This window comes from Drosophila hydei, unplaced genomic scaffold (assembly GCF_003285905.1).
Source record: "Drosophila hydei strain 15085-1641.00,03,60 unplaced genomic scaffold, DhydRS2 tig00000172-arrow-pilon, whole genome shotgun sequence".
Classification (NCBI taxonomy): domain Eukaryota; kingdom Metazoa; phylum Arthropoda; class Insecta; order Diptera; family Drosophilidae; genus Drosophila; species Drosophila hydei.
In genome coordinates, this window is record NW_022045682.1 from 2,461,750 (window position 1) to 2,484,693 (window position 22,944).

At 40.9% G+C, this 22,944-nt stretch overlaps 6 protein-coding genes across 7 annotated transcripts in view; 2 read left to right on the forward strand and 4 right to left on the reverse strand.

Annotated features, from left to right (window-relative positions):
• Positions 1-17,350, reverse strand: part of LOC111602532 (tRNA-dihydrouridine(16/17) synthase [NAD(P)(+)]-like) — a 31,167-nt gene extending 13,817 nt beyond the window's left edge. For both annotated transcript variants that reach the window (XM_023319660.2, XM_023319657.2), the window contains exon 1: positions 17,235-17,350. In XM_023319660.2, the coding sequence (XP_023175428.1) occupies positions 17,235-17,246 (12 nt within the window). In that variant the 5' untranslated portion in view covers positions 17,247-17,350. The remainder of the gene's footprint in view (positions 1-17,234) is intronic.
• On the reverse strand, positions 8,782-12,311 carry LOC111602530. The gene is made up of 2 exons (XM_030223314.1): positions 12,277-12,311; positions 8,782-11,724 (listed from the first exon to the last, which is right to left on the reverse strand). The coding sequence occupies exons 1-2, from the start codon at positions 12,309-12,311 to the stop codon at positions 8,997-8,999; spliced, it is 2,763 nt and encodes a 920-aa protein (XP_030079174.1). The 3' UTR covers positions 8,782-8,996.
• Positions 14,726-17,247, forward strand: LOC111602531. Its single transcript, XM_023319656.2, has 3 exons — positions 14,726-15,122; positions 15,228-16,388; positions 16,457-17,247. The coding sequence occupies exons 1-3, from the start codon at positions 14,928-14,930 to the stop codon at positions 17,117-17,119; spliced, it is 2,019 nt and encodes a 672-aa protein (XP_023175424.1). The 5' UTR covers positions 14,726-14,927; the 3' UTR covers positions 17,120-17,247.
• A 201-nt stretch (positions 17,351-17,551) lies between the features above and the next one.
• On the reverse strand, positions 17,552-19,433 carry LOC111602486 (protein mushroom body miniature). Its single transcript, XM_023319549.2, has 2 exons — positions 18,271-19,433; positions 17,552-18,213 (listed from the first exon to the last, which is right to left on the reverse strand). Exons 1-2 carry the CDS (start codon positions 19,357-19,359, stop codon positions 17,629-17,631), a joined length of 1,674 nt encoding a protein of 557 aa, XP_023175317.2. The 5' UTR covers positions 19,360-19,433; the 3' UTR covers positions 17,552-17,628.
• A 220-nt stretch (positions 19,434-19,653) lies between these two features.
• Positions 19,654-20,266, forward strand: LOC111602467. Its single transcript, XM_023319529.2, has one exon. It carries the CDS (start codon positions 19,725-19,727, stop codon positions 20,250-20,252), a length of 528 nt encoding a protein of 175 aa, XP_023175297.2. The 5' UTR covers positions 19,654-19,724; the 3' UTR covers positions 20,253-20,266.
• On the reverse strand, positions 20,258-22,939 carry LOC111602466. Its single transcript, XM_023319528.2, has 4 exons — positions 22,319-22,939; positions 22,063-22,227; positions 20,803-21,999; positions 20,258-20,740 (listed from the first exon to the last, which is right to left on the reverse strand). Exons 1-4 carry the CDS (start codon positions 22,470-22,472, stop codon positions 20,439-20,441), a joined length of 1,818 nt encoding a protein of 605 aa, XP_023175296.2. The 5' UTR covers positions 22,473-22,939; the 3' UTR covers positions 20,258-20,438.
• Positions 22,940-22,944: the final 5 nt, after the last annotated feature.

Sequence of the window (22,944 nt, forward strand, 5' to 3'; positions counted from 1 at the left end):
TAATCGAGGCCACAATCCTTCTGGCAAACACAAGGACGAGCCATGGCTCGCCTCGGCACTCCAGCCATGGCACCGCTCTAGTGCCATAATGTTAGCCATGATGACCACAGAGTCGCTTCGTACCCCGCTGTTGACCACATCAATGGAATTGTCAACAGCTGAGCTCCAACTGTGCTGGTAAATATTTAAAATGCCATCAAGGCACAGTGGAGAGGCTGCCAGAGAGCGCCATCTAGCGTCCGATAGCCGTGCTAAACTGTTTAAATTACATTTGTTTAAGCGCTTCAATTGACTTTTTGTACACAAACAAATATTTTTGTTAATTTTTATTTATTTATTTTTTTAAATACCAGCAAAAATACGAAAATAAATATACTAGCACATTGATCAATTCAAGCATAAAAAATATATTTAAATTATACAAATATGCATAAAAAGCTGTATAATAAATATATTTTATTAATTATTTATATATATATATATTTTTTTTTAATATTGTTTTTACTTAATCTAAGTACTGTTTTTTTATTAATTATTTTTTATTGCATTCTTTACATTTTCTTTTGCCTAGTTAAAACTTTTTTTAATTTGTAATTTTTATGAACTTTTTTGCGCTGCATATTTTTAACAAAATATAATTTATTATAATTTTACTGCCTTTTTTTCCTTTTTGCTTGCATGCTCAATTAACTTTTATATAAATTATGCTGCATTTTTTGTTTTTAATTAATGTAAATATTTGTTTTTCCTACTCTCTACCTCTCTCTCTCTCTCTCTCTCTCTCTCTCTCTTCGCTTTTCCGCTGCAATTTTCCAGTCTCATAGACTCGCTGTATTTTTATATTTTTCCTATAAAAAAAACCTTTCTACAAACACGTAAAGCCCGCCGCCTAGGCACATCTCCAGTTACATTGTTTTGAATGGAGTCTAAACTGAAAAGTCATTAACTTAATTGAAAACCATATTAAAAGTGGTTAAGTGGGTCTGGAGAGGGGCAGTGGGGGCAGCGTATGTGTCAGCTGTAGCTGCGCTGCATAGAAACAAAAACCCCAAAAGGTTCATTGAACCAGCCGAAAAAAATAAAAGAGCCAAAGCAAAGGAGTCGAGGAAGAGGAGAAGCAAGCAAAGCAGAAATTGTCGTGGCACGCTTCCGGGCCATGCAGAAAGGTGAGTGCCTACCAAGCAGGTGGGTTAAATAGCAGAAAAAAACAAACAACAATAAAAAAGAGCGTCAAACAATGGCACTGGGCAACCAAATTGGGGAGCACGAGGAGGAGCAGGCGGCAGGAGGTAGAATGCAGTGATGCAGGAACAAGAAGGAGCAGCAGAAAGCGGAGTTGGAGAAGAGCCAGGAGAAGCAGGAGGAGGAAGGAACAGAAGCAGGAGCAGCAAAGTAGTAGGAAAGAGTAGAGCCGAAATTGCAGGAGAAAGAGGAAGACGAGGAGCGGCAGCATTCGACAGTTCCAAGTCGAGTTCAAGCTCTGGGTTAAAGACCCTCGTATCCAGCCCAATGACAGCAGCAGGACAAAGCGCAGAAGGGGCAAGCAACGGCTCCAAGTCGAGTTCTAGTTCTTGGTTAGAGACCCTCGTATACCCCATATCCCGTTACAGTTTAGACAGCCAAGCCTAATAGAAACGCCCCCAACGGCTATTGCTAATGACAACCAGTTATTTCAAGTGGGCGTACTAGCTGTTGTGGGCGTGTCAACTCTCTATAGGTAGCAGCTGTCTGCTGTCTGCTGACTGCCAACAGCGGCACCCATTTCCAAGTGAATCAATCATAATTCAAACACAACAAGCTCCTATCCTACACATCAGATAAATGGAAATTGTGTAGACGGACGCTCCTTGAAACGTTGCTTGGTTAGATACAGTGAAGGCTGTCATAAGAGCAACAATAAGAGCAAGCCTTTTCGAGGCAAAATCAACTTTTTTGTGAATTCTTATGGAACTCGGACATCAGTTAGAAGAATTCTTTTTTCATATATAAAATTTCATATATATAAATATATAAATATATATATATATATATATATATATATATATATATGTATATATATATATATATAATTTTTATAATTCTCAAACTGTTCAGGCTAAGCAAAATTGATTGGCATAAGCCCAAGAAGCTGTGGCTGTAACTGTCGCAGAAGTCTGATTTAAAGGCGCAAGATTCTGACACAATTTTTGCTAGTTGCATTGGGGAATCTATTCGATAAATTCGATTAATAAATTTAAAAAAATATTCTATAAATTCCCATATTTTTTTTTAACAATTTTTCTATATTTCAAATGGGCAGGCTAAAGCCTTCTTGCTTCAAGTTTGGCAGTTGGCTTCTATCATCAGTTCATATTCTATTCTATCAGCAGCAGACTCTCTCAGTCACTCTCTCTCTCACTCTCTCTCCTTCTTTCCAAATCTTCAAGCATGCAATTCTCAACTGATTACAGCTCAGCAAGAGCATAGCACAGCGAAGACGCTAAGCAGTTGATTTGATTTAGCCAACCAAACACTTCCTTACCTTCCTTTTACTTGCCAACATCTTCATCTTCGTTTCTATTCATGTTTTATGCTTCTAATGCTTCCCTGAGCTGGCTTTGCCCTTAATAAAATCTTAGCTTTGAGTTCATCTTTGGTTAGCACTGATTGTGCTCAGCTGTGAGCAGAACTGGCCAGCTCCTTCCATTGCTTTAGTGAGTTCCCTATCAAGTCTAACTTTCCATTCATTCTCGTTTTCTTTTTCTTACTAATTTCTATTACATTTACTTTTTCACATAAAAATTTCTATTAAATTTTAAAAATATTTTCTAACAATTCTCGTACGTTTCCTTTAACTTCTTGCCAACTTCAATGACATCATCGACTATATTTGACTGTAAATTGGGGCAAAGCTGGCCAGTCGCAAATAAAGCCTTTCGCTCTAGGCCGCTTTCACTGTAGAAAGCACGCAGTTTGATGGCATCATATCTATGCACTTATACATCATATACAAATACATCAAATATATATATTTTTTTTGGGGCTAGTTTATTCAATTGTTTGCACTGCCACGCCCACAACAGCCGCAGGCCTGCCTCTGCCAGCGATTTATGCAAATTGTGTCTGCGCTTGTTGCGTGTCCGTGGCAAATGAAGGCGCAACGTTGAATTTATAATTGATGCGGCTGCAACAACAACAACCACTACAACATCAAGTGGTCATGACAATAACAACAATGAGCAGAAGTTGCTATGGAGCCAGGCTTTGATGCGTGGGTGGCCCAAGCGAGAGCTGCCAACAACATAAACAAACTTTAACGAGGGCGTTGCCAGGCGAAGACTCCAAAGGACTTGCACATGACATGAGCATTGCATTCAACTTCAGCGTGTTTATCAAAATAATAAAGAACCGAAATTATATATATTTTCTTGCCTCCAAAGAAAGCCTTGGCATTTTGCAAGGCTGCACGCAACGAAAGCCCAGGCTCAAATGGTCAGTGGCCGCCTGTGTGTCCAGTCAGCTGAACAGCGAGAGGGCGCAAGTGTGGAGAGGCGCAAATGGAATGGCAATCGCATGGTGCAAGGCAACCGCTGACAGTTGAGCAATTTTAAGGACGAATGTGCCGCAAGGTTACCACTAACCATTTTAACACATAGCTGGGACAGCTAGCACGCCCTCAAAATGTGCGAGGCAGCTCCTACATAGCTTCTGCTTAACACGGGTGCCATGCTTGCCAGGCTGGATCAACTCTGCGAGAAGAGCATTGGAAAATCTCATGAAACTTTGGCCAGACACATAATTTTTTTTAAATTTTAAGTATATTTAACAATGTAATTGGCATGTCTGAGAAACAATTACATTTTTAAATTATATTTTATATTTTTTAAATTAAAATTTATTAAAGTTCAAACTGTAGTGGAGCTCAGCAGTGAGCCAGCTGCAAAATTGTACGTTTAAAAAACGGCTGAAAAAGATGTGCTTCTTTTTACGTTCTATATATACATATATATATATATATATATAATCCATATATAAAGACAACTAATAGTTGCACAGTCATTAAGTTATGAGATTGTGTGAACTTCTAGTAAATATTGCCCGATTTGCCATACCAAACATGCTTTTGAGGAAACCAGCTAAACTTTCTAATTAAGCATAAGACAAGAGAATTCATTTAGCTAGAGCTAAAGCGATTTGAGCTTTTAGCTTGAAAAAATATGCCAAAGATGTGCTGCATAAAATAGTAGCTCTAAAAATAGCTAAAAAGCTTTAGAAAAACGCTAAAAAGCAAAGAAACGCGCGCTCGCTGCTGCTCAGACGCAAGCTAAAAAATCTAACGGCACATGAGAACAGCTCGAAAGCAAAGCAAAGCAGAGAGTCTATGTCTATGTGTGGTTGTGTGCAAGTATGTGTGAGTGTAAAGACATGCGTGAGTGTGAGTGGCACACAGCAGGTGCAGTTGTAAATTGTTAATGTCAAGCGTCATCAAATTAAACATTTTACAACGCAAATAAATGTGCACACACACATACATAGAAGCACACTCACACACAGCGCACATCGCAGTCGACAGCGCCGCGAAGTATGCAGCAATTTCTTTCCATTTGCTTTGCCCTAATCGAACGGAAATCCTTTTGACTTTAGCCCAGTGCAAAAGACGTTTTTGCACTGCAAAAGCTAAGCTAATTTACCTAAAAAATATTTCTTATTTGATTTTATTTTTGAACATGTTTTCACACGAAACGTTCAATTCATGGAATTCGTGTCAGAATGAAGAGTGAAGTGGAATGGCTGGGCGAATGGGCGAAAGCAAAGGCAGCTTAACAGCCACAACAGCAAGCCAACTATATAGAGCAGCCATATAGTCAGGTGTGGGCTAGAAACTTTAATTAACTTGCCAGCAGAGTGGCACAATTGTCAATTGTCAGCGTTATCAGACATTTTGAGAGCATAAATACACAAAGGAACTATGTGGAAGTACAGTAAACAGTCGATATGAGGAAAGAAAATTGAAGTAGATTGAGATTGCTAAACATATGAACAAAAGGCTTCTTTATGGAGCACTGTTATTAATCACAAAGCACTAGATGATGCTGTATATATTTGTTTGCCAAATCGATAGTTATCGAAAGTAGAACAAAGTTGTGATAAGGGAGTTTACTGTCTAGCTTTACATTTTCTGTACCTGGCTTAAAGAATTTTAGATTCGCTGCGCGTGTACTTATGCCTTACGAGCGACTTTACGCTCAATATCAAAATCGATATTTATCGATAATATAGAATGCGTAAGTCTGCTAATATTAAGTGGTTTTTCGGTCAGAAATGAACGTATAATGATATTTATAAATTTCCCCATTTAGACTAAAAGCATCTATGACTACTAAAAGATGTCAGCTGAATGTTCGTGCTGTCAAGAGTTCACTGTACACACACACTAAATCAACAGCTTTTTTAAGCTAATGTTCAACTTTGCGTGTGCTCACTGTAATACATAGAGTACATTCAACTATGACAAATAATCTGCTATCAACTGTTTCTCTCTCTACCTATCTGTCTCTCTCTCTCTCTCTCTCTTTTATGTTGAACTTTTGCCATTGCTTTTCGCCTAACTGTCTGTCAGACTCAATAACACGAACTGCAGTTACTTGCTTCTTCTTCCATTTTCAAGTGAAATCTGTCTGTCTCTCTGTCGCTTTATATCTAGCTATCCATTCGGTCGCAGTCAGGCTGTCTGCCTGTCTGTCTGCTCGCCCTGTCAGGCCCGGCTCAATCACACAATTTTTTGACGCATTTCCATTTGTAGCTGTCGCATTAGCAAACACACACACACACACACACACACACATTTAGAATTGTATTAATTATTCAGTTTTTAATATTTAATGCTATTTTTTTAGGCTATATACGATATATATATATTATTTCTTTCTCTTTGACAGCAGCTCAAGAGAGCATATTGGCTTTGTGCAATGCCCGTCTGTCTGTCACGCTGCTAGCCCTTGCTCCTGCTGCATAAGTCCTAGACTTTGGGGCGTGTCAAGTCTGCAATTATTGATTTTTGAATACACTTAACTGTGACACTGAGCGCGTATTAGACAGTCGCTCAAGCCCGACTGAAATATTTTGATTTGTTTCAATTAACTTTGTCAAGTGGCGCAATGTTGCCTGCTCTCCTTCTAGCTTCTTCTCTAACTCTCCCTCTGCCTTTTCTTGTCTTATATAATATATTTCATTTGTTGCTCAAGTTTTGCTCGCAGTGTATTACGTGTCTATTACGCAATTTGCCCCTGCCTCAGCTGCGCTGCCTCCAGCCCAATGTGCTGCGAGTTGGCAAGGCTTTGTCAATGCATTTGAATTGAGTTCGAATCAAAACATTTGCGTAACAATTTTGGCAGCTGCAGCATGGACCAAGCCCCCTTCCCCTTCCGGTTTCGACATGTGTGCGGCTTTTGTTGTTAGCGCAAATGTTGCAAAAGTCAGAACAAGCTGCAGATACGCAGCTACAGATACAGATACAGAGACAGATATAGATACAGATACATTTACAGATACGTAAGCAACTCGCCCCGTTGCCACTAAAGTTTTGAAAACGAAAATCAATACTGAAAGGGGGCTAAGATAACTATATACATATATATCATATATATATATCATATATATATATATATTTATGTGTGTGTAGTGGGCACAGCCCTCCTCTAGCTGTGCCTCTTCCCATTTCCATTGTAAATGTCATGCTGTTGCATATTTAACGCGTTTACGAAGCCATCCAACAACAAGATACAAATACACTCAGTAGAAGGGCGATGGGCGGTGGGCGTGTCAACGTGTTTAATGTGCAAATCACGCTTTGAATGACGAAACCTGCACAAGCGAAAGACATGCGAAATTCTATGCAACTGAATTGAAAGGCAACAAGAAAACAAAAACTTTCGAACACTTAACGAGCAGACATTGCTTAAGCCGAGGCATAACCAAGGGGGCCATAGAGCGGAGCTGGGGTTTACTAGAGCAATAACAGCGTTTGACGCAAATAAATGGGATTCGAACCAGCAATTCTATAGACGTAGGTGGCAGAGTACTTTGAGTTGAAAAGGAGGAGCTTAGGGTATATTGGTTTTGTTCAGGCGTGTCTAATATACCTTAGTTATATTTATATATTCGCTAACAGTCGAGTCCATCAGCACTCACAAATCAAGCAGATTTCAAGTAATTAAATTAAGTTTCTTAATTAATAAATGTTTATTTCTGTTAGATTCCACATTTTTTTCAAGCCACCCTCGCTTAAACATAATTCAAACTAAACTCGTCTATAGACTTTTAAATTTTCCAACTTTGTTTATAGACAATGCCTGTCAAACTTGAGCTTGGTTGTAGCTGTCGAGCTGTAAGTGTGACTCTCAAACTGCAAGAGATTTGTTTAATTAGTAAAAATATTGAATTTTGATGTGCGCAGCAATGCCTACTAAACTGCGCCTGCCAAACTGTAAGACATTATAAACGATAGCAAGAAATCAAAGCCTTACTTGCTTAGCAGACAGCTGTAGACCTCAGGCAGTTACACTCAAACTTTAATTACGAGACTGTGCATGTCAAACTGTTAGCAAACAGTCACAGTTTGGCATGCAAACTTCTTCTTTAAACTCAAACTGCAAAGCATTTAAATAGATTTGCTTGAAAATTGCATTTATATTCGAATGATTTTTTCTGTGACTGTCAAACTGTAGCTCTCAAACTGCATGACATATTATACTTTAAAGAAACTCAGCAGCAAGCTCTTTAAGCATATAAAGTTATGTATTCCATTTGAACTGCATATATAGAAGCTGCTATAAGATCTAAAATAATAGATTATAAGATCTAAAATAATAGATTATAAGATCTAAAATAATAGATTATAAGATCTAAAATAATAGATTATAAGATCTAAAATAATAGATTATAAGATCTAAAATAATAGATTATAAGATCTATAATAATAGATTATAAGATCTAAAGTAATAGATTATAAGATCTATAATAATAGATTATAAGATCTAAAATAATAGATTATAAGATCTATAATAATAGATTATAAGATCTATAATAATAGATTATAAGATCTAAAATAATAGATTATAAGATCTAAAATAATAGATTATAAGATCTATAATAATAGATTATAAGATCTAAAATAATAGATTATAAGATCTATAATAATAGATTATAAGATCTAAAATAATAGATTATAAGATCTATAATAATAGATTATAAGATCTAAAATAATAGATTATAAGATCTAAAATAATAGATTATAAGATCTAAAATAATAGATTATAAGATCTAAAATAATAGATTATAAGATCTATAATAATAGATTATAAGATCTAAAATAATAGATTATAAGATCTATAATAATAGATTATAAGATCTAAAATAATAGATTATAAGATCTATAATAATAGATTATAAGATCTAAAATAATAGATTATAAGATCTAAAATAATAGATTATAAGATCTATAATAAATAGATTATATAAGATCTAGAAATATCGAATATGCCAATATATCTTTAGAGAATATTCTATAAGATCTTGAATACTTAACAATCTTATTACATCTTTAATAACATATATCTGCCATTAGAACTTCATTTATAGGGTATTCAATGAGATATACATAGCTAATATATATCTTTTTGTACAGCTCTCATTGTATCTTCCATGACAGAAATTCATAGGAAAAAAAACAAACAAAATGGAATATTATCATTTCTTCAGCATATTTAATTTCTCATTTAGCGCACCCATTTCAATGGGGTTTACAAGTTACAAGTAAAATTTGTATAAAGCCTCCGTTCTGAACAAAATCCTAAAGCTTACGATAAAAATCAAGTTTAACTAAATTAAACTAAAATTGGGTTTTGACTTTTCTTTTGGAATTGGATGGAAAGCGGCGTCTATGACTAACCTATGGACTAGGCAGAAACCAATGCAAGGAACTCTTCCACACTCTCCCTCCCGCTCTCCGCTCCTCTCTAGGTGCTGCTTGAATTGGAGCTGATGCTCTGCAGCGAGCTGTTGGATGCAGTTTTTCTCAAAGCCTCGCCCGCTAGACCACACAGATTCTGGACAAGCGTCGCTGAGGAACGCGCCACATCCGGCGAGCTCTTGGCATTGGCAGTGGAGTTCGAGTTCGAGTTCGAGTTGGAGTTCGAGTTGGCCAAGCCGTGACGCAAAGGTTGCGGCGACGTTGGATTGGATAAGCCGGACTCATGTATGGGCGACAAAGTGGGCGATCGAGTGCGTAGAAAATGCTTTCTACGCTGTCGCCTGTAAACGTTGCCCAGACTTGGCAATTGGCGACTATTGGAGCAGGTTGCTCCATGCAGTCCACTGGAGACAAAGCCCAAGGTCTCGGCCAGCTCAGCCAATTCGCTTGGATTCGGCATTTTGCGACGCGTGGGCGGCGGCAGGGCAGGCGGCAGCGTCAATGTATAGCTGGTGGTTACAGTATCATCTCGGATGACGCTGGTGGGCAACAGCATCAGCTCCTTGTTGCCGTTGCCGTTGCCGTTCACATTGCCATTGCCATTGCTGTTGCTGCTTAGGTCGCTGCTGCTGCTGCCGCTGTGACTGGGCGAGCTGATGGGCGGCGGCGGCGTCGCTTGCGTCATGCTCGTTGCACTGTCGTAGCCACGGTCCGGTTGCAATTGTAGCGGACGTATTTGATTCTGCTTGATGGTGGCCACCTGCTGCTCGGCAACACCCACGCCATGGCCATGGCCACGTTGGCAGCGTGCACGTCTATAGCGTCCGAGCAGACGCAGCATGTGACGCAGTCGTGAGCTGCGCGTCGTCTTCAGTGTGGGCAGCTCAGTGGGCGTGGCAGTTGGTAGTACGCCGCCACCAGTGCCGTGCGGCATTTCCAGGCCACCGTTCAGACTTCTGATGAACTGCACCGGCAGCTCGCTGGCATTGATTTTGCTGGCCGAGAGTGCGGCCAAGAGGTCGTTGGGCACATCTGGACTGTCTGGGACACTGGCACAGCAATTCCATTTTCGCCGCCAACGCTGATGCTTCGATATATTCCCAGCTGCCGAGGCACTCGACGTGGGCGTGGCCGTTTGGCTGGCCAAAGTGCGAGTGCTGCTGCTGCTGCGCCCGGCGCTGTTGCTGTTGCTCTGGCTGCCGCGCAACGGACTGCGCAGCTGAAAGGTGCACAAGGTGCATTGCTCTGTATATTGAAGATACGATGCCGCTGCTCCGGCTCCTGATCTCAGCGGACGCTGTCGCGGCTCCAGCGCTGCCTTGGCACTGGCTGCGGCGCTCACTCGGCGCTGCATCGAGGCAGCTGCATAGCTGGAACAGCAGTGAAAGGAACGCAGCGGAGCTGCCTCTGCATCCAGATCCAGCTGCAGACGCTCGCTGCGTCGCTCCTGGAGCAAGGAGCACAAATAGATGGACTGACTGGCCTGATGGAACTCCCGAGAACTGGCGCAGCAGTGCAAGGCAGCGCCAGTGGTCAGCTGCTCGTGCTGCTGATTGGGATGCGGCACACTGGAGCAGCAATAGAGCTTGGACGGATGCTGGTGTTGCTGCTGATGATGATGATGCTGGTGCAGTGTGGGCAGATTGGGATTGAAGTGTACACCGTTTTTGCCCTGCTCGAGCAGCTGCTTAGCCTTCGCCTCCTGCGCCTGCCGATGGTTCCGTATGTACTCATACGTCGTCAGGCCCAAGAACGAGATGTAAATGTGAAAGAAGCAGAGATGCAATAGCAAGCCAGCACTGATTGCTGCCAGCAGGCCGAGCACGCCCAGCAGCAGCAAATAGATCGTCTCGTGGACGCCGATGCCGGCGACTAGAGGAGTGACTGTGTGGTTCAGCTGAGGCTGAGGCTGAGGCTGCAGCTGCGGCTGCAACGTGCTCTGCTCCAGCAGAGCTGTAAAGTTTTCCAGCATCGTGGGCAGCGTAGAGACTGTCAGATTATTTAGATCCGTCTCCTGCGCCAGTTGCTGATCCTGCTCCATGAGCATCATGGTGCCGTTGCTCAAGGTCAACGTTAAATTGATATAGTCAGTTGACTCCGATGGCAATTCGAGTTGATTGCTGCACCAATAGAAGCTCAACCAATCCGGCTGCACATAGTAGAGCACTATCTGCCCCACAACAGCGGCCACAATGACCAGTGTGGCCACCACAGCACTGACGACACACATTAGAAAGGCGACATAGTTCCGCGAGCCGATGCAATGATTCAACCACTTGCAATGATGATCAAATTTACCCACACACTTGTTGCACACCGAACAGTGTTTGGTTCGTGGCGTTGTTGTTCTTATGTTACACAGATGACAGCGTCCGTTCTCGATCACATGACCGTGTTTGCTGCGATCAAATTCGGGCACAATGCGATCGTTGCGATGCACACGGCGCAGCTCCTTATCGGCGGGATCAGTCAACAATGCTGTCAAGTGTGCCACAATATGCACCACATATAGACCAGAGATCAGGCCATAGAGCGGCCCCTGAATGGGCGCATGAAAGGCGGGTATCAATATCCAATAGCTGGCCAAGCCAAATAACAGTAACACGAGCCAACCGAACAGCTGCAGTGGATGCAGTGGCAGCTGGAGTCCATGTAAGCGTCGACCACGTCTATGCTGTACATCAGCTATGTTATTTTGATAGCTAATCAGTTGACAGAGGACGGAGTTTGTTGAGGGTGCAGGATTTGCAGCAACTCCGGATGCTGTTGCTGCTGCTGCTGCTGCTCCTGAGGTTGCTCCACTTGCAGTTGTTGCTGCTGCAGCTGTTATTGCTGTTGTTGTTGCTGCTGCTTGTTGTGCGTAGTGCTTAATGGGCGGCTCCTGTTGTTCGGTGAGGCTGGCAGTGCTGATGGTTATTATGTGATCCTGCTGCTGCTGCTGCTCCTGCCGCTCCTTCTGCTGCTGCTGCTGCTGCTGCTGCTTTGCTAATGGCGTCGCTTTGACAGCGTTGCGCATGTTGTTAAAGATGATGAAAATGTGTTGGATGATTGAATGATGTGAAATGTTAACAACAACTGGCACATTACAAATGTTGTTGTTGCTGTTGTTGTTGTTGCTGCTTCTGTTGCTGCCACGCCCACTCTGGCGCGTATTTATATAAGCCACATGCAATTATCCTGCGCGTTGTGCACTTCGTTCAATGTTCTCACTTTTTGTTTTGTTTACTGTTGTTTACCGTTACTTTTTGTTATGTGTGCGCGTGTTTTTGTGTGTGTGTGTGTGCAGCAATGGCGCAGTTAATAATCACGCATATAAACACGCTTACAAGGGGGTGGTGCTTATATGGTTGTCTGTTTTCATGCTGCCACCCCCATACGCAAGGACCCTATGATTTTCTTTTGTTTTATTTTATTTTTATTTTTTACTACTTTTTAACGTATTTGTTTTGGGCTAGCCACACAACACACATACACACACACACTAGGAATATGGGAGCACACAAGCTCTCACGCACATGCACACAGAGCAATCAGAATGATGAGAGCGGAGTGAAGGATAGAGTAAGAGCTATAAAGTAGCTGTAGTAGTAAAACCGAAAACGTAACGTAACGAAACGCAACGTTTGAAACGTACCAACTCGCTAGACGGACGCGAAGCAACTGAGCAATGTGATGTGCGCAAAGCTTTGCCAAAGGCTGCAATTGAAAGCACACGATGCGGCGAGGCGAAACCGAAGCCGAAAAACAGTTTGAAGTTGAAAGCGAATTGAAAGTGTGAGCTCCAAGCTTTGAGCAATTGAAAGCAGCCGATGTACATATGTATGTATGTTTGGGTGGTTGGGAGATGTCAACGATGATAGAGTCAGAGAGCGAGAGAGAAAGAGAGCGAGATGTCACAGCTGTCTGGTTGCCGGCAAAGCGTTTTTCGACTTAAAGACAGGCCAGGGACGACCGCACATTCACACATAAACTAACTATCTCGATACGAGTGTGTGTGTTTTTATGATTGTGTTGAGTATTGCTTTGAGGGTAGATTTTACAGTGTGTATGAAAGTTGGAGTGGGCGGCTGCTCATATTTTGGAGATGAGCACGTGAGTGTTAGATGTTATGGAAGTAAGTGGAAGAACGACTTATATACAATAGTTATATATTTATATTTCTTTTGAAATAAATTGTTTAGTGTTTAAGCTTAGCTTTTAAATGTTTCCAAATTAAACCTAAGGCGAGTTTACTTTGGAAAATTTATACTCTATTATGAATAGCTCATTTTTTTATAATTCCTATATTTATATACTTCTGGGTCATATACGAAATATTTAAGTACCTTGAAAACTTGAAAAAAAAAAAAACAAATGACATATTTATTGAGCACGGTGCAAGTCGCAGGCACGACTCACGATCTCAGCTCTGATTCACCTAGCAAACAGGAAGTAACTATTATATAACGGTAAATGGGTCAGGCTAGGCAAGAACTTATCACCACAGATTGGCACGCACCTATGTTATTTTTTTATATTTTCTGGTTTTTTTTGGATGCTTCATTTTTTATTTATATCAACGGCTGTCCAGGTGTGGAAAGAGGAGATGCCGTTCTGGACTGTTTGTTGAAATGGAAAGGCACAGGCGAGAGCGTATTTGGAGCACGTACACTTAGTACTTGATGTGATTTTATTTTCCATGACAGCCGTGAGTAGAATTTTCACACACAAACACACACACATAGAGAGACTTATCGACGACCCACTCACTCGAAGACTGTCAGACAGTCGAAGCTATTTGGCAAATCTTCATGCTGATGCTGAATCTCTCTGTACAACAAGCACTTATATAAGATATAGATATAAGTAGGCATGTATATATATTTGTATGTATGTAAGAAAATTGCCGTTGTTTGGCGTCTTAGGACAATTCCAAATCAAGCGAGACTAATGGCTGGACCAAATCGTAAAATTCTAATGCAAATTACCAATACAAACACACAGACACACACTGACACAAATACACAAAATTATGTATCAATAAAATAAAAAGGAAAATCAACGACAACTTTGTTTATATCATAAAAGAACTTTGTGGTATTTGAGAGCAAATCTTATATAGTATGTTGTTGTACAGTGGAATGAAATGGCTAAATAAAAGAAAAATATAAATATAGATGCTTTCTAAAACGAAACAAATTATAAATAACAAATGTTTTGTTCATTAGACAATTAATTTTGAAAAAATATTTTGTGTATATTTTTTAGGAAATATAAACAATTATATCGGCAGTCAAATTTAAAACTAAGTGCAAACACTAAAAATAAGTATAAACCATTTTGGCTTTTATTTGAGTTCAATAAAGCAAGATTATTAAATTACAAACAACAAAAATATATTTTTACTTAAACTTGATTGAATTATGGTTGAAAGAAATTGCATTTTGTGTAGTTTCCTTTTCAATGTGCACCCTAGGCAACGATAACAACAAGAACAAAGACAAGCTAGAGGGAGCGAGCGAGAGAGGGAGAGCGGTGAGCGGCACTCAGCTGAAGTGACAACAACGAAAGCTTTGATAAGCAAAAACAAGAAGAAGAAGCACCACAAACCAAACAACAGAAAACAACAATAAGCAAACAAAACGGTAAAAGTAACAAGTAAAAAGGACCAACGGAAGCTGTTAGTTTGCAGAGAGCAGACAGAGCGAGAGAGTGAAAGAGCAAGTGAAAGCTCGCAGAGTAGGCATGGCACAGTGATTCAATCCACAAAATATATTCTTAAAATAGAATTGTGTTGTACGTCACTTCAATCTTGTTTGCAATTGTATCACACAAAAAATAAAATATACTACACTGTTTAAAATAACTCTAGTATCTTTCGAATGACTTACTTTAACAATTGTGATACAACAAAATTCCATTGGTCCTAAGATTTAGCTTTTGTGCGCCGTAATTCTCTACATACATACATATTTATGTGTTTACACTATATGCAAACATGATCGATATATTGTCATTGCCGCGACGGAACAATGTGACCAGCCAAATGATGACCAAGCAGCCCAGCTATAAGACTGGGCTGCCCATTAACAGTTTACCAGGTTGGGAGTTAATACCTCTTAACTGTAAATTACCCATGCTCAAGTGTCCGGGTAATCAGGTGATATTCTCAAAGGATAAAATCGGACAAACGGTAATATCTTAATAACAAATATCTATAGAATAAAATACATTATATGCCATGGTGGATGTAGATTTATTAGATAATAATAATATATGGTTTTCCTCTTGATTCCAGTTTAAATGTAGTATGCAGGATTTCGATTCATCGGTAACAGTTCATATACCGGAATATAATCCGTTGCACGATTCAAATTTGAAGACCTTCTACTCGAACGAGCGCAATCTAAAGAGATTGCGCGAGAATGGCGAGATAACCAATGAGAATGAAGTGATATGTAACCTAAAGGATTTCAATCAATATCGTGAGGATCTGCACAAGTCCCAGCTGTACTATGTGCTGCAAGCGTATAGGCAAAGGGAAGCGGAGAGGCACGATCGCATGTTGATTGCCAATGCCGAGGGCATCTCGCGAAAGGATAACCTACAATCAAGTATTCGGCATCAGAGTCATGACGAAGTCATAGCTAGAAAGCAACAATTGGAACAGGAAAAGCACGAGAGGAAAGTAAGGATATATAATATGACGGAGGAGAAATTCAAAAAAATGGAGAACATGTTAGCTATGCAGCAGATGCTGCTCGAGCATCGCAAAATGTTGACCAATATGCGTATCCAGGCGCACATCAGTCTGCATCAGGATCTGCAGCGCAAACATTTGATCAAGCTGAAGAAGCTGTTCCAATTCAAAAAGGATCGCTATAACAAGAATATGCGTAATTTGTTCAAACAACGTGTGATCAAAAACGCCGAGGGACAAATACAATCGTGGCATAAACGCCTGAACGAACGCATTGCCAATCAACGAAGGATCGATGTGCTCCTCAGCGAGGTTCAACAGGAACGCGCCTATTTTATTGAGAGCCACAAGGAGAAATATCGCGAGAAATGGCAAAATATTCAGGAACAAATCAAACGACGCTCTCATGACAACAGGCAGCAGAAGAATTCCAAAGGACTCAAGAAAAAGACAAAGAAGAAGAGGGTAGCTGATACTATCAAAACTGTGGCGCCTTCGTTCTGTGATGAATATCAAGCTAGCTTTGAAGGTCTGCTAGATAGCGAGCTCTGCTACGCTTTGAATACAGCTATTGAGTTAGGTGGACATACCCCATTGACCTTCGACACCAATGACCCCATCTACAAGGCGGCAAAGTATATACTCAATCATATATTATACGGATTCAATGTGGATTTAAGTGAAGATCCGTGTGCCATGCACGTACTATCCGAACGCATTATGAACTTCCTATGCGATGCCAAGAAATATGTTAACTACGTAAGTTGCGACAATGAGCGTTATATAGGCCTCGTATCTTCCACCAATACTCCTTTTCATACCCCCAGAAAGCCATACAGATCATTGGCTTTGCCAATGATAACAAGGCCATGGAGCTGCCATCAACAAATGCCAAATCTGGTATGTCTAGCAAGAATCATGCACGTGTCTCCCATGTCTCGTTTAGTGGCGTTGCTAGCACCATTGGTGTCGGTAGCTATGAGATACATCCGTTTGTGGACGTGCGTCCTTGCGCGGAACGTCGACCAACACCGGCGGGCTCATTGACCTCCTTGATAGTTAACCAAATCGGGGATCAGGTCATACAGGAGAAGGTGCGCCTGCCGCACTTAAATCGCAAGGAGATCATTTTCATTGAACACTATTTGGTCAAGTTTAAGCGGGAACTGCTCGTGGGTCTCGATAAGCAGGTGTTTGCTGCAATACAATGTCATTATGAGAATCGCATTATGGAGGTGCGCGAAGAGCTGCTCGAGCTGGACAAAGACTTTTTATACAATCAAATTTCTTTGGGCATACTCAGCTACGCCGTGAACCCACTTAACTATGAGACGGCATTGATGCTGACAATAAATGTGATTGCGAATCAATGTATTTGGGGATTGCAGCAGACGCTGCTTAAACCAGGTATCGAGCCGAAGACCATGTCACATCCGATTAGCTGCGGCAGCGAGCGTGACCGAGACCAACGCGCCCTCTGCACTAGCTAGTTAACAACTCTTCCTATCTTTGTCGTATGTATTATACCATGATGGACAGAGAATCCACAGGTATGCTCTAGTGTTTGGTGCCCACAAATTTAATGTAGAAATATATGAAACTCACCGTATTTAACATATATCCTAGATGTTTCTTTCTTTCGTTATTTACCGCGTAATTGCACTTTATTTCACAAATTGTTACAAGCTCTGGTTTCTTGTAAACATTAAACAAATTGCAGCATGGCACGCAACAGCTGTGCGTTTCCCAGGGCTGCAAAAGCACTATCGGTAATTTGACAGTCACGGGAAACGTAGACAGCCGCCAGGATCGACTAATTTAAAACTACATCTAAATTTTTCGTTGAAATGTGACTCAAGATCAAATGAATAAAGAAATTGAACTAATCAATAATTATCAACATTAATTTGATTTTACACACGCTTTTGATATTTAATAGTAATTTTATGCTTATCTCTGAACAAATATACAAAAAAAAAATTGTATACAAATCTAAAACTTATTTAGGAAAATTAAACTGCGCTCCATATGGATACATCATCGGATTATATGGTGCGCCGGCAGCTAACAAGGGAAATGGATATGATGCGGCACTGGGCGGCAAGCTTTTGGACAATTGCTTGGAACTGCGTTTCCTTTTTAGCTTAGCCGCTAACTTTGCCTCAGCACTGGAATCACTTGATTCCGTTTCACTTGGATCTGGTTCTAACTCATCATCCTCGTCCTCATTGTCATCGTCGTCGTCATCATCATCATCGTCGTCGCTATGTTTTGCCTCAATTTTAATTTTCTTTTTAGGCATTTTCTTAGACTTTTTATTCACAGATCGTTTTTCCTTTTTAGACTTGGCAACTGGTGAATTTTGTAGCTGAGCAGTTGATACCTGTACAGGTGGCGCTGTCATTACACCGGCGGGAAAAGCAAAACGTTTATCCATATTGAAACTAGTCAATTGTTGCATGCTAAACTCCATGAACGCCTGCAGAGCAATGTTCAAATTCGGAGGCTGCGGGCAGTTCTTTAAGCTGTGATAGGGTGCCGAGCAATTCCTGCAGATCATCTGACACTCAAAGGAGGTGTGACCCTATATAAAGAGATCTTTAATATGGAAGAGATCATAGATATATAGACATACACCTACCTTCTTGTCGCATATGCCACACGTATGAGCCATCTTTTCCTTGCCTTTGCCTGCCTTCTGTTGTACTTTGTCCTCAGCCTCGCTGCTGGCCTCTGCTTCATCTTCGTCATTGTCATCCTCATCTGGTATTGTGTACTTACGACTAGCATTGCCCATACAAACAACATCATCTTCGTCTACGCTTTTCTTGGAAGTTTTCAGCGACTTCTGTGGGGAATCTTTGACTGATTTTTTTCCCTTGACGGGCGGCGGACTTTCATCACTAGAGTCGTCGGAGGATGAGGAAGAGGATGATGGCGATGGTTTGGCTGCCGACCCGACTTTAGCCTTTACTTTGGATGCTTCACTTTTAGCAGTTGGTGTCCCTTTAACCACCTCACCAAGTTCTAGACTTTCATTGGAGCTGCTGGAGGAGCTGTCGTCGCTGCTTTCTGCCGGTTTAGCCAGCTGCTGAATTGAAGCCTCTTTCTTTTCCTTTTTTATGTTGGCCGGAGTGATGAGTGGCGATTCAACTATAGGTGCCTTTGCTGGCGTTGTCTCTTTCACCGGCTCGAGTGCAGGTGTTGCCGCTGCTGGTGCTTCAGGAGGTGCTACAGGAGGTGGAGTGACATTGTTTTCCTTGATCTGTTGTCCATTTGTAAAGTAGAATATTTCATTGGGCACTTTATCCTTGTACCAGGGACTAGGTGCACTGCCACCGCTGCTGCGTTCATCACGCCCGGCGCCTCCACCTCCACGTCCATTCCGTCCTCTCATTCCTCCTCTGTGTCTTCTACCTCCGCCTCTGCCCCCGCCGCCGCCGCCACCGCCACCACCACCACCACCACCGGCGCTTCCGCCCCCATGATTTAGTGCATGGCGATTCTTAAATTGTGATTGTTCTGATTGTTGGTTTTGATCACGAAACTTTGAAAATGAATCGTTGTGTCCTCGACCAGGACCATCGCGGTTATAGCTATGGTGCTCGCGTCGTTTATCATTCCATTGACCATTCGACTGGTTGCCATTATTATTAAAATAATTATATCCATTAGGACCGGAATTGTTACGCCACTTGCCATCAGAACGAGTCTCCATGTTGTTGTGCATTTAAGAACCCTACGCTCAAAAAACTATTCGGACCGCTGCACGTGTTAAATAAGTATCGATGCTCTGCAAGTTAATTGTCAGTAACGATAATGTATGCTTAATATCGATATTTGAGTCCTATTCGATTATAATTAACAAATAAACAAAGTTATTAAGCAGACAAGTGTCAAAGGACAAAAAAGAAAGAAATTAGTTAGGTCTTATTCATCTGAATATTGAAATTTGATTCCAAAGCAAATAAAATTGTTGCTCAAAATCATGTCTTTTTTTTCAAAAAGCGTATTAATCGATAGAAGTAGCTTAAACATTTACTTGTATCGAGAACCATTTATTAACGTTGTTTACATTGTACAATCTTGACCAAAATGTTTAACTCCGATTTTAAAAAACTGCAACGGAAATCAAATAAATTTAAACAAACCGTGTCTGAACGCTCTAAAAATTGGGGCAAGAGAAAGTTTACGCCGAAAGCATTTGGACGCTCCGAACCTGCGCCAATGGAAGAGGAGGCCAAACCATGGCAACATGTGAAAAACGATATTTTAGAGGATGAGCACGAACAACAAAGCGCCGATCGCTTTAATATGCAAAGCCAAAGCGCCAAAGAAATATTAAAGCAACGTGAACGAAATCATCGTCGCAATGTAATAGAGACAAGTCGTAACGAAAAACCGAAATGGGAAACGTTTGATGATAAAGAAACTACAAACAAATCAAGAAATAATATTGTCGAAAATATTACAAGAGATCCCACGAATATGTCCTTCAAAGAACGCAATTACCTGCGTCGGAAATTAACAAAAGCTGTGATTGCAGAGAAGTCGGGCACACTGAAATCCGCCATAAACGACATGAAACGGAATCCAATAACTAACAATAAATTTAGAAAATAATCCTTTTTTTTTAGTTTTGTTTGAAATGAGAAAAATGTACAATACACAACATAAGTACACTACACACTTTATATAAATCATCTTACAAATTAGAAAGGAGTATAATGTGAAATGGGGTCTGCAAAATAAATATATATATGTATGTAAACTAAATAGTATGCGATGTCCTCTCCTCGATCTTTCCACTCAACCATTTGCATTTGCCAATTTCGAAATTAGCTGATTGTATTTACTATTTGAAGTAATGTTCTTTTTGGAGTTGCGCACCTGTTCCGGCGTATGTTGTAAAAAATAGATGACAATAAATTCGAGTGTTTGATTGGCTTCCTTGGGGTACATCATGTTAAAGGTATAATAGTAGCAGATCAATTGGGCAATTATATCTGGTATGTCAGCATCTGTGGCTGGAAACGTGCTCATTATTTGTCCCTCAATGTAGATCATTGCATCAGTATGGGCAGGCTCATCGCCAACAGCTATGGGCGTATCTAATCGAGAGAATACATATTAATAAAATCTTACTCTTTGATTGGGTATCGAAAATACTTACTGACTAGTGCCACCCAAGGCGCATTGGTTGGATTAATGTGCTGGAGCACATCTTTAGGCAAGGGTCCATGATCATATTGCTTGAATATATAGTCGGGATCCTCATTGAAATGGTATGCCAGCCCACGCACCATATTCGCATTATTCTCCTCCAACGCGTTCACTTTCTTGTTTTTTGACATTTTAAAGAATTTGAACAATCTTTCCTTTTCGCTGGCAAAACGTTTCTCTAATAAACGAGGATCAATCGACATGAGCAACTCAAAATGCTGATAGAGCAGTGGCTTATTAAAGATATATGGCCAATTATCTTTGATGGCCGTAATGTCTGGTATCTTTTCGCTATTATTGAAGAAGGCTCGTTGCAGCGGAAAGCATTCCTTCATATAGTCGTCTATGGTAGCAGGCTCGAGTTTGGCAGCGCCTCGATAACTGGCTATCATCAAATCTCTTTTCTTTTCCTGATCACGATTCAATGCCAATGATTTGGCGTTGCCATTGGATGCCACTGCTGCCGCGCTACCATTGCCCGATTTGCGTTTTTTGCTGCTGCTGCTGTTACTGCTGGTAATGTGTAGATCAGTTGTGTTCGAGTTGGCTCGTTTTTGTGGACGATTTAGCGCATTATTACGATTAATCATTTTTGAGATTAGCGACTGTGGCGTCGTGGCAATTTGTTGGCCCTCCCGATCCTTTTCCAGCAATGAATCGGGATACTTTTCAGCCGCCTGCTGTGCGACTTCTCGAAATACAAGTATAGGTATGTGTGAGCAGCGTTCGCGCAGCGCATCGACCAAAAGATTGGCCAACGTATTCAGATGCTTGCCCAAGCTTGTTTTGCCGCGTAACAATGTCATAATATCATTTGGTACCTTACTCCAAGGTATCGAAAATTCCTTAAACGGCGCGGTAGATAATTTTGAATTGTTTGGCGTAACGCTGGCCAGCGATAGAGTCTCATCATTCGACACTGTCGAGTCATTGGCATTTGATACAAAACTGGGATCCAATGAACTGCCCGCACGCTCTGAACGATTCAGAGGCGAGGGCGGAGGTAGTATAACATATTCATCGCTTTCCGCAAGCAGCATTAACAATATCTTCTCCTTGGCGGCAAAGAGCAGGACTTCATCTTCACAAATCTCGCAGCCATTGCTTTCCAGTACTATGGTACTTCCAGCTAAGCCGTATTTGTGTGCTAGGGAAAAAGCATAAAAAATAATTGTAAACAAATAATTATTAATTATGAACAATAGCTTACCTTTTTCAATAACATCCTTTCTACTGGGTAAGGACATGAATGTCTTTTTAATTTTACGATCGGCATTGCATATTGTTATTAAAACCATTTCACTGTTCATTTCCGATTTCAATTTCGTTTTTTGCGCCTCGAGCACTTTTCCAGTGTCAACGTTGGAATGCATTTCTGTGTGTGACAGAAACAACAATAATAAACAAATTGGAGTTGTGTGTATGTGTGTGTTGATTGTGTACACACTCTCATATATACTACTTACCGGAGCCTGTGGCTGTTCCCGTCGCTGTTTCAGATTTTTTTGCTGCTGTTTGTACACCATTTTCGTTTGGCGCAGCGGCCGCCGGGGCCGGGGGTTGTGGCTGTGGCTTTGCCTCGTTTGCAGCATGCGGCGCTACAGCTGGAGCGGCATCCATGGCTAGTAATTATTATTAAACACCAAAATGCACACACAGCTTTCAATTTCAAATCGAGGCTTCTTCTTTTCTTTTTTTGTATAATGCCCGTGTATAAATTTGCACAAGCCAAACTGTGGCCAGGGATGTAATAAAACGCCACACATCGATAACTTTACCGCGACTTTGGCCGCTGTTAATCGATAATCGATAGCTGAGCAACGTAGTGGGTGGTCTGCGGCAATTGCAATCAAACGCTCATTTGTTGCTTTCCTCTGTTCGCGGCGCGTTTATTTTTTATTTTGACTTCTGGCATTTATTTTTGAATTAAATACTTTGTAAATTTAAGTAAAACAAACGCAATATTTAACGAGAATTGGTAACGCGAGCACAAAAACGAAGCCAAAATGCGCTGATTGCGAGATTCTGTTTGGTAGGCCAAACAAGGCGCGACCGTCTGGACATTAATATTCATAAAAGGCTGCCTAAATAT

What these genes read in the sequence shown, in the direction of transcription:
- LOC111602530 (XM_030223314.1), bottom strand. Translation starts at nt 12,311, where the DNA reads ATGAAAACAGACAACCATATAAGCACCACCCCCTT. An exon ending in CATATAAGCACCACCCCCTT is followed by an intron (nt 11,725 to 12,276) that starts GTAAGCGTGTTT and finishes AGCAGCAGCAGC; the next exon opens with AGCAGCAACAGCATCCGGAG.
- LOC111602531 (XM_023319656.2), top strand. Translation starts at nt 14,928, where the DNA reads ATGATCGATATATTGTCATTGCCGCGACGGAACAATGTGACCAGCCAA. An exon ending in AGGATAAAATCGGACAAACG is followed by an intron (nt 15,123 to 15,227) that starts GTAATATCTTAA and finishes TCTTGATTCCAG; the next exon opens with TTTAAATGTAGTATGCAGGA. An exon ending in CCAAGAAATATGTTAACTAC is followed by an intron (nt 16,389 to 16,456) that starts GTAAGTTGCGAC and finishes TCATACCCCCAG; the next exon opens with AAAGCCATACAGATCATTGG.
- LOC111602486 (XM_023319549.2), bottom strand. Translation starts at nt 19,359, where the DNA reads ATGCACAACAACATGGAGACTCGTTCTGATGGCAAGTGGCGTAACAAT. An exon ending in GTGGCATATGCGACAAGAAG is followed by an intron (nt 18,214 to 18,270) that starts GTAGGTGTATGT and finishes CTCTTTATATAG; the next exon opens with GGTCACACCTCCTTTGAGTG.
- LOC111602467 (XM_023319529.2), top strand. Translation starts at nt 19,725, where the DNA reads ATGTTTAACTCCGATTTTAAAAAACTGCAACGGAAATCAAATAAATTT.
- LOC111602466 (XM_023319528.2), bottom strand. Translation starts at nt 22,472, where the DNA reads ATGGATGCCGCTCCAGCTGTAGCGCCGCATGCTGCAAACGAGGCAAAG. An exon ending in GGGAACAGCCACAGGCTCCG is followed by an intron (nt 22,228 to 22,318) that starts GTAAGTAGTATA and finishes TGTCACACACAG; the next exon opens with AAATGCATTCCAACGTTGAC. An exon ending in GCCTTGGGTGGCACTAGTCA is followed by an intron (nt 20,741 to 20,802) that starts GTAAGTATTTTC and finishes TCTCTCGATTAG; the next exon opens with ATACGCCCATAGCTGTTGGC.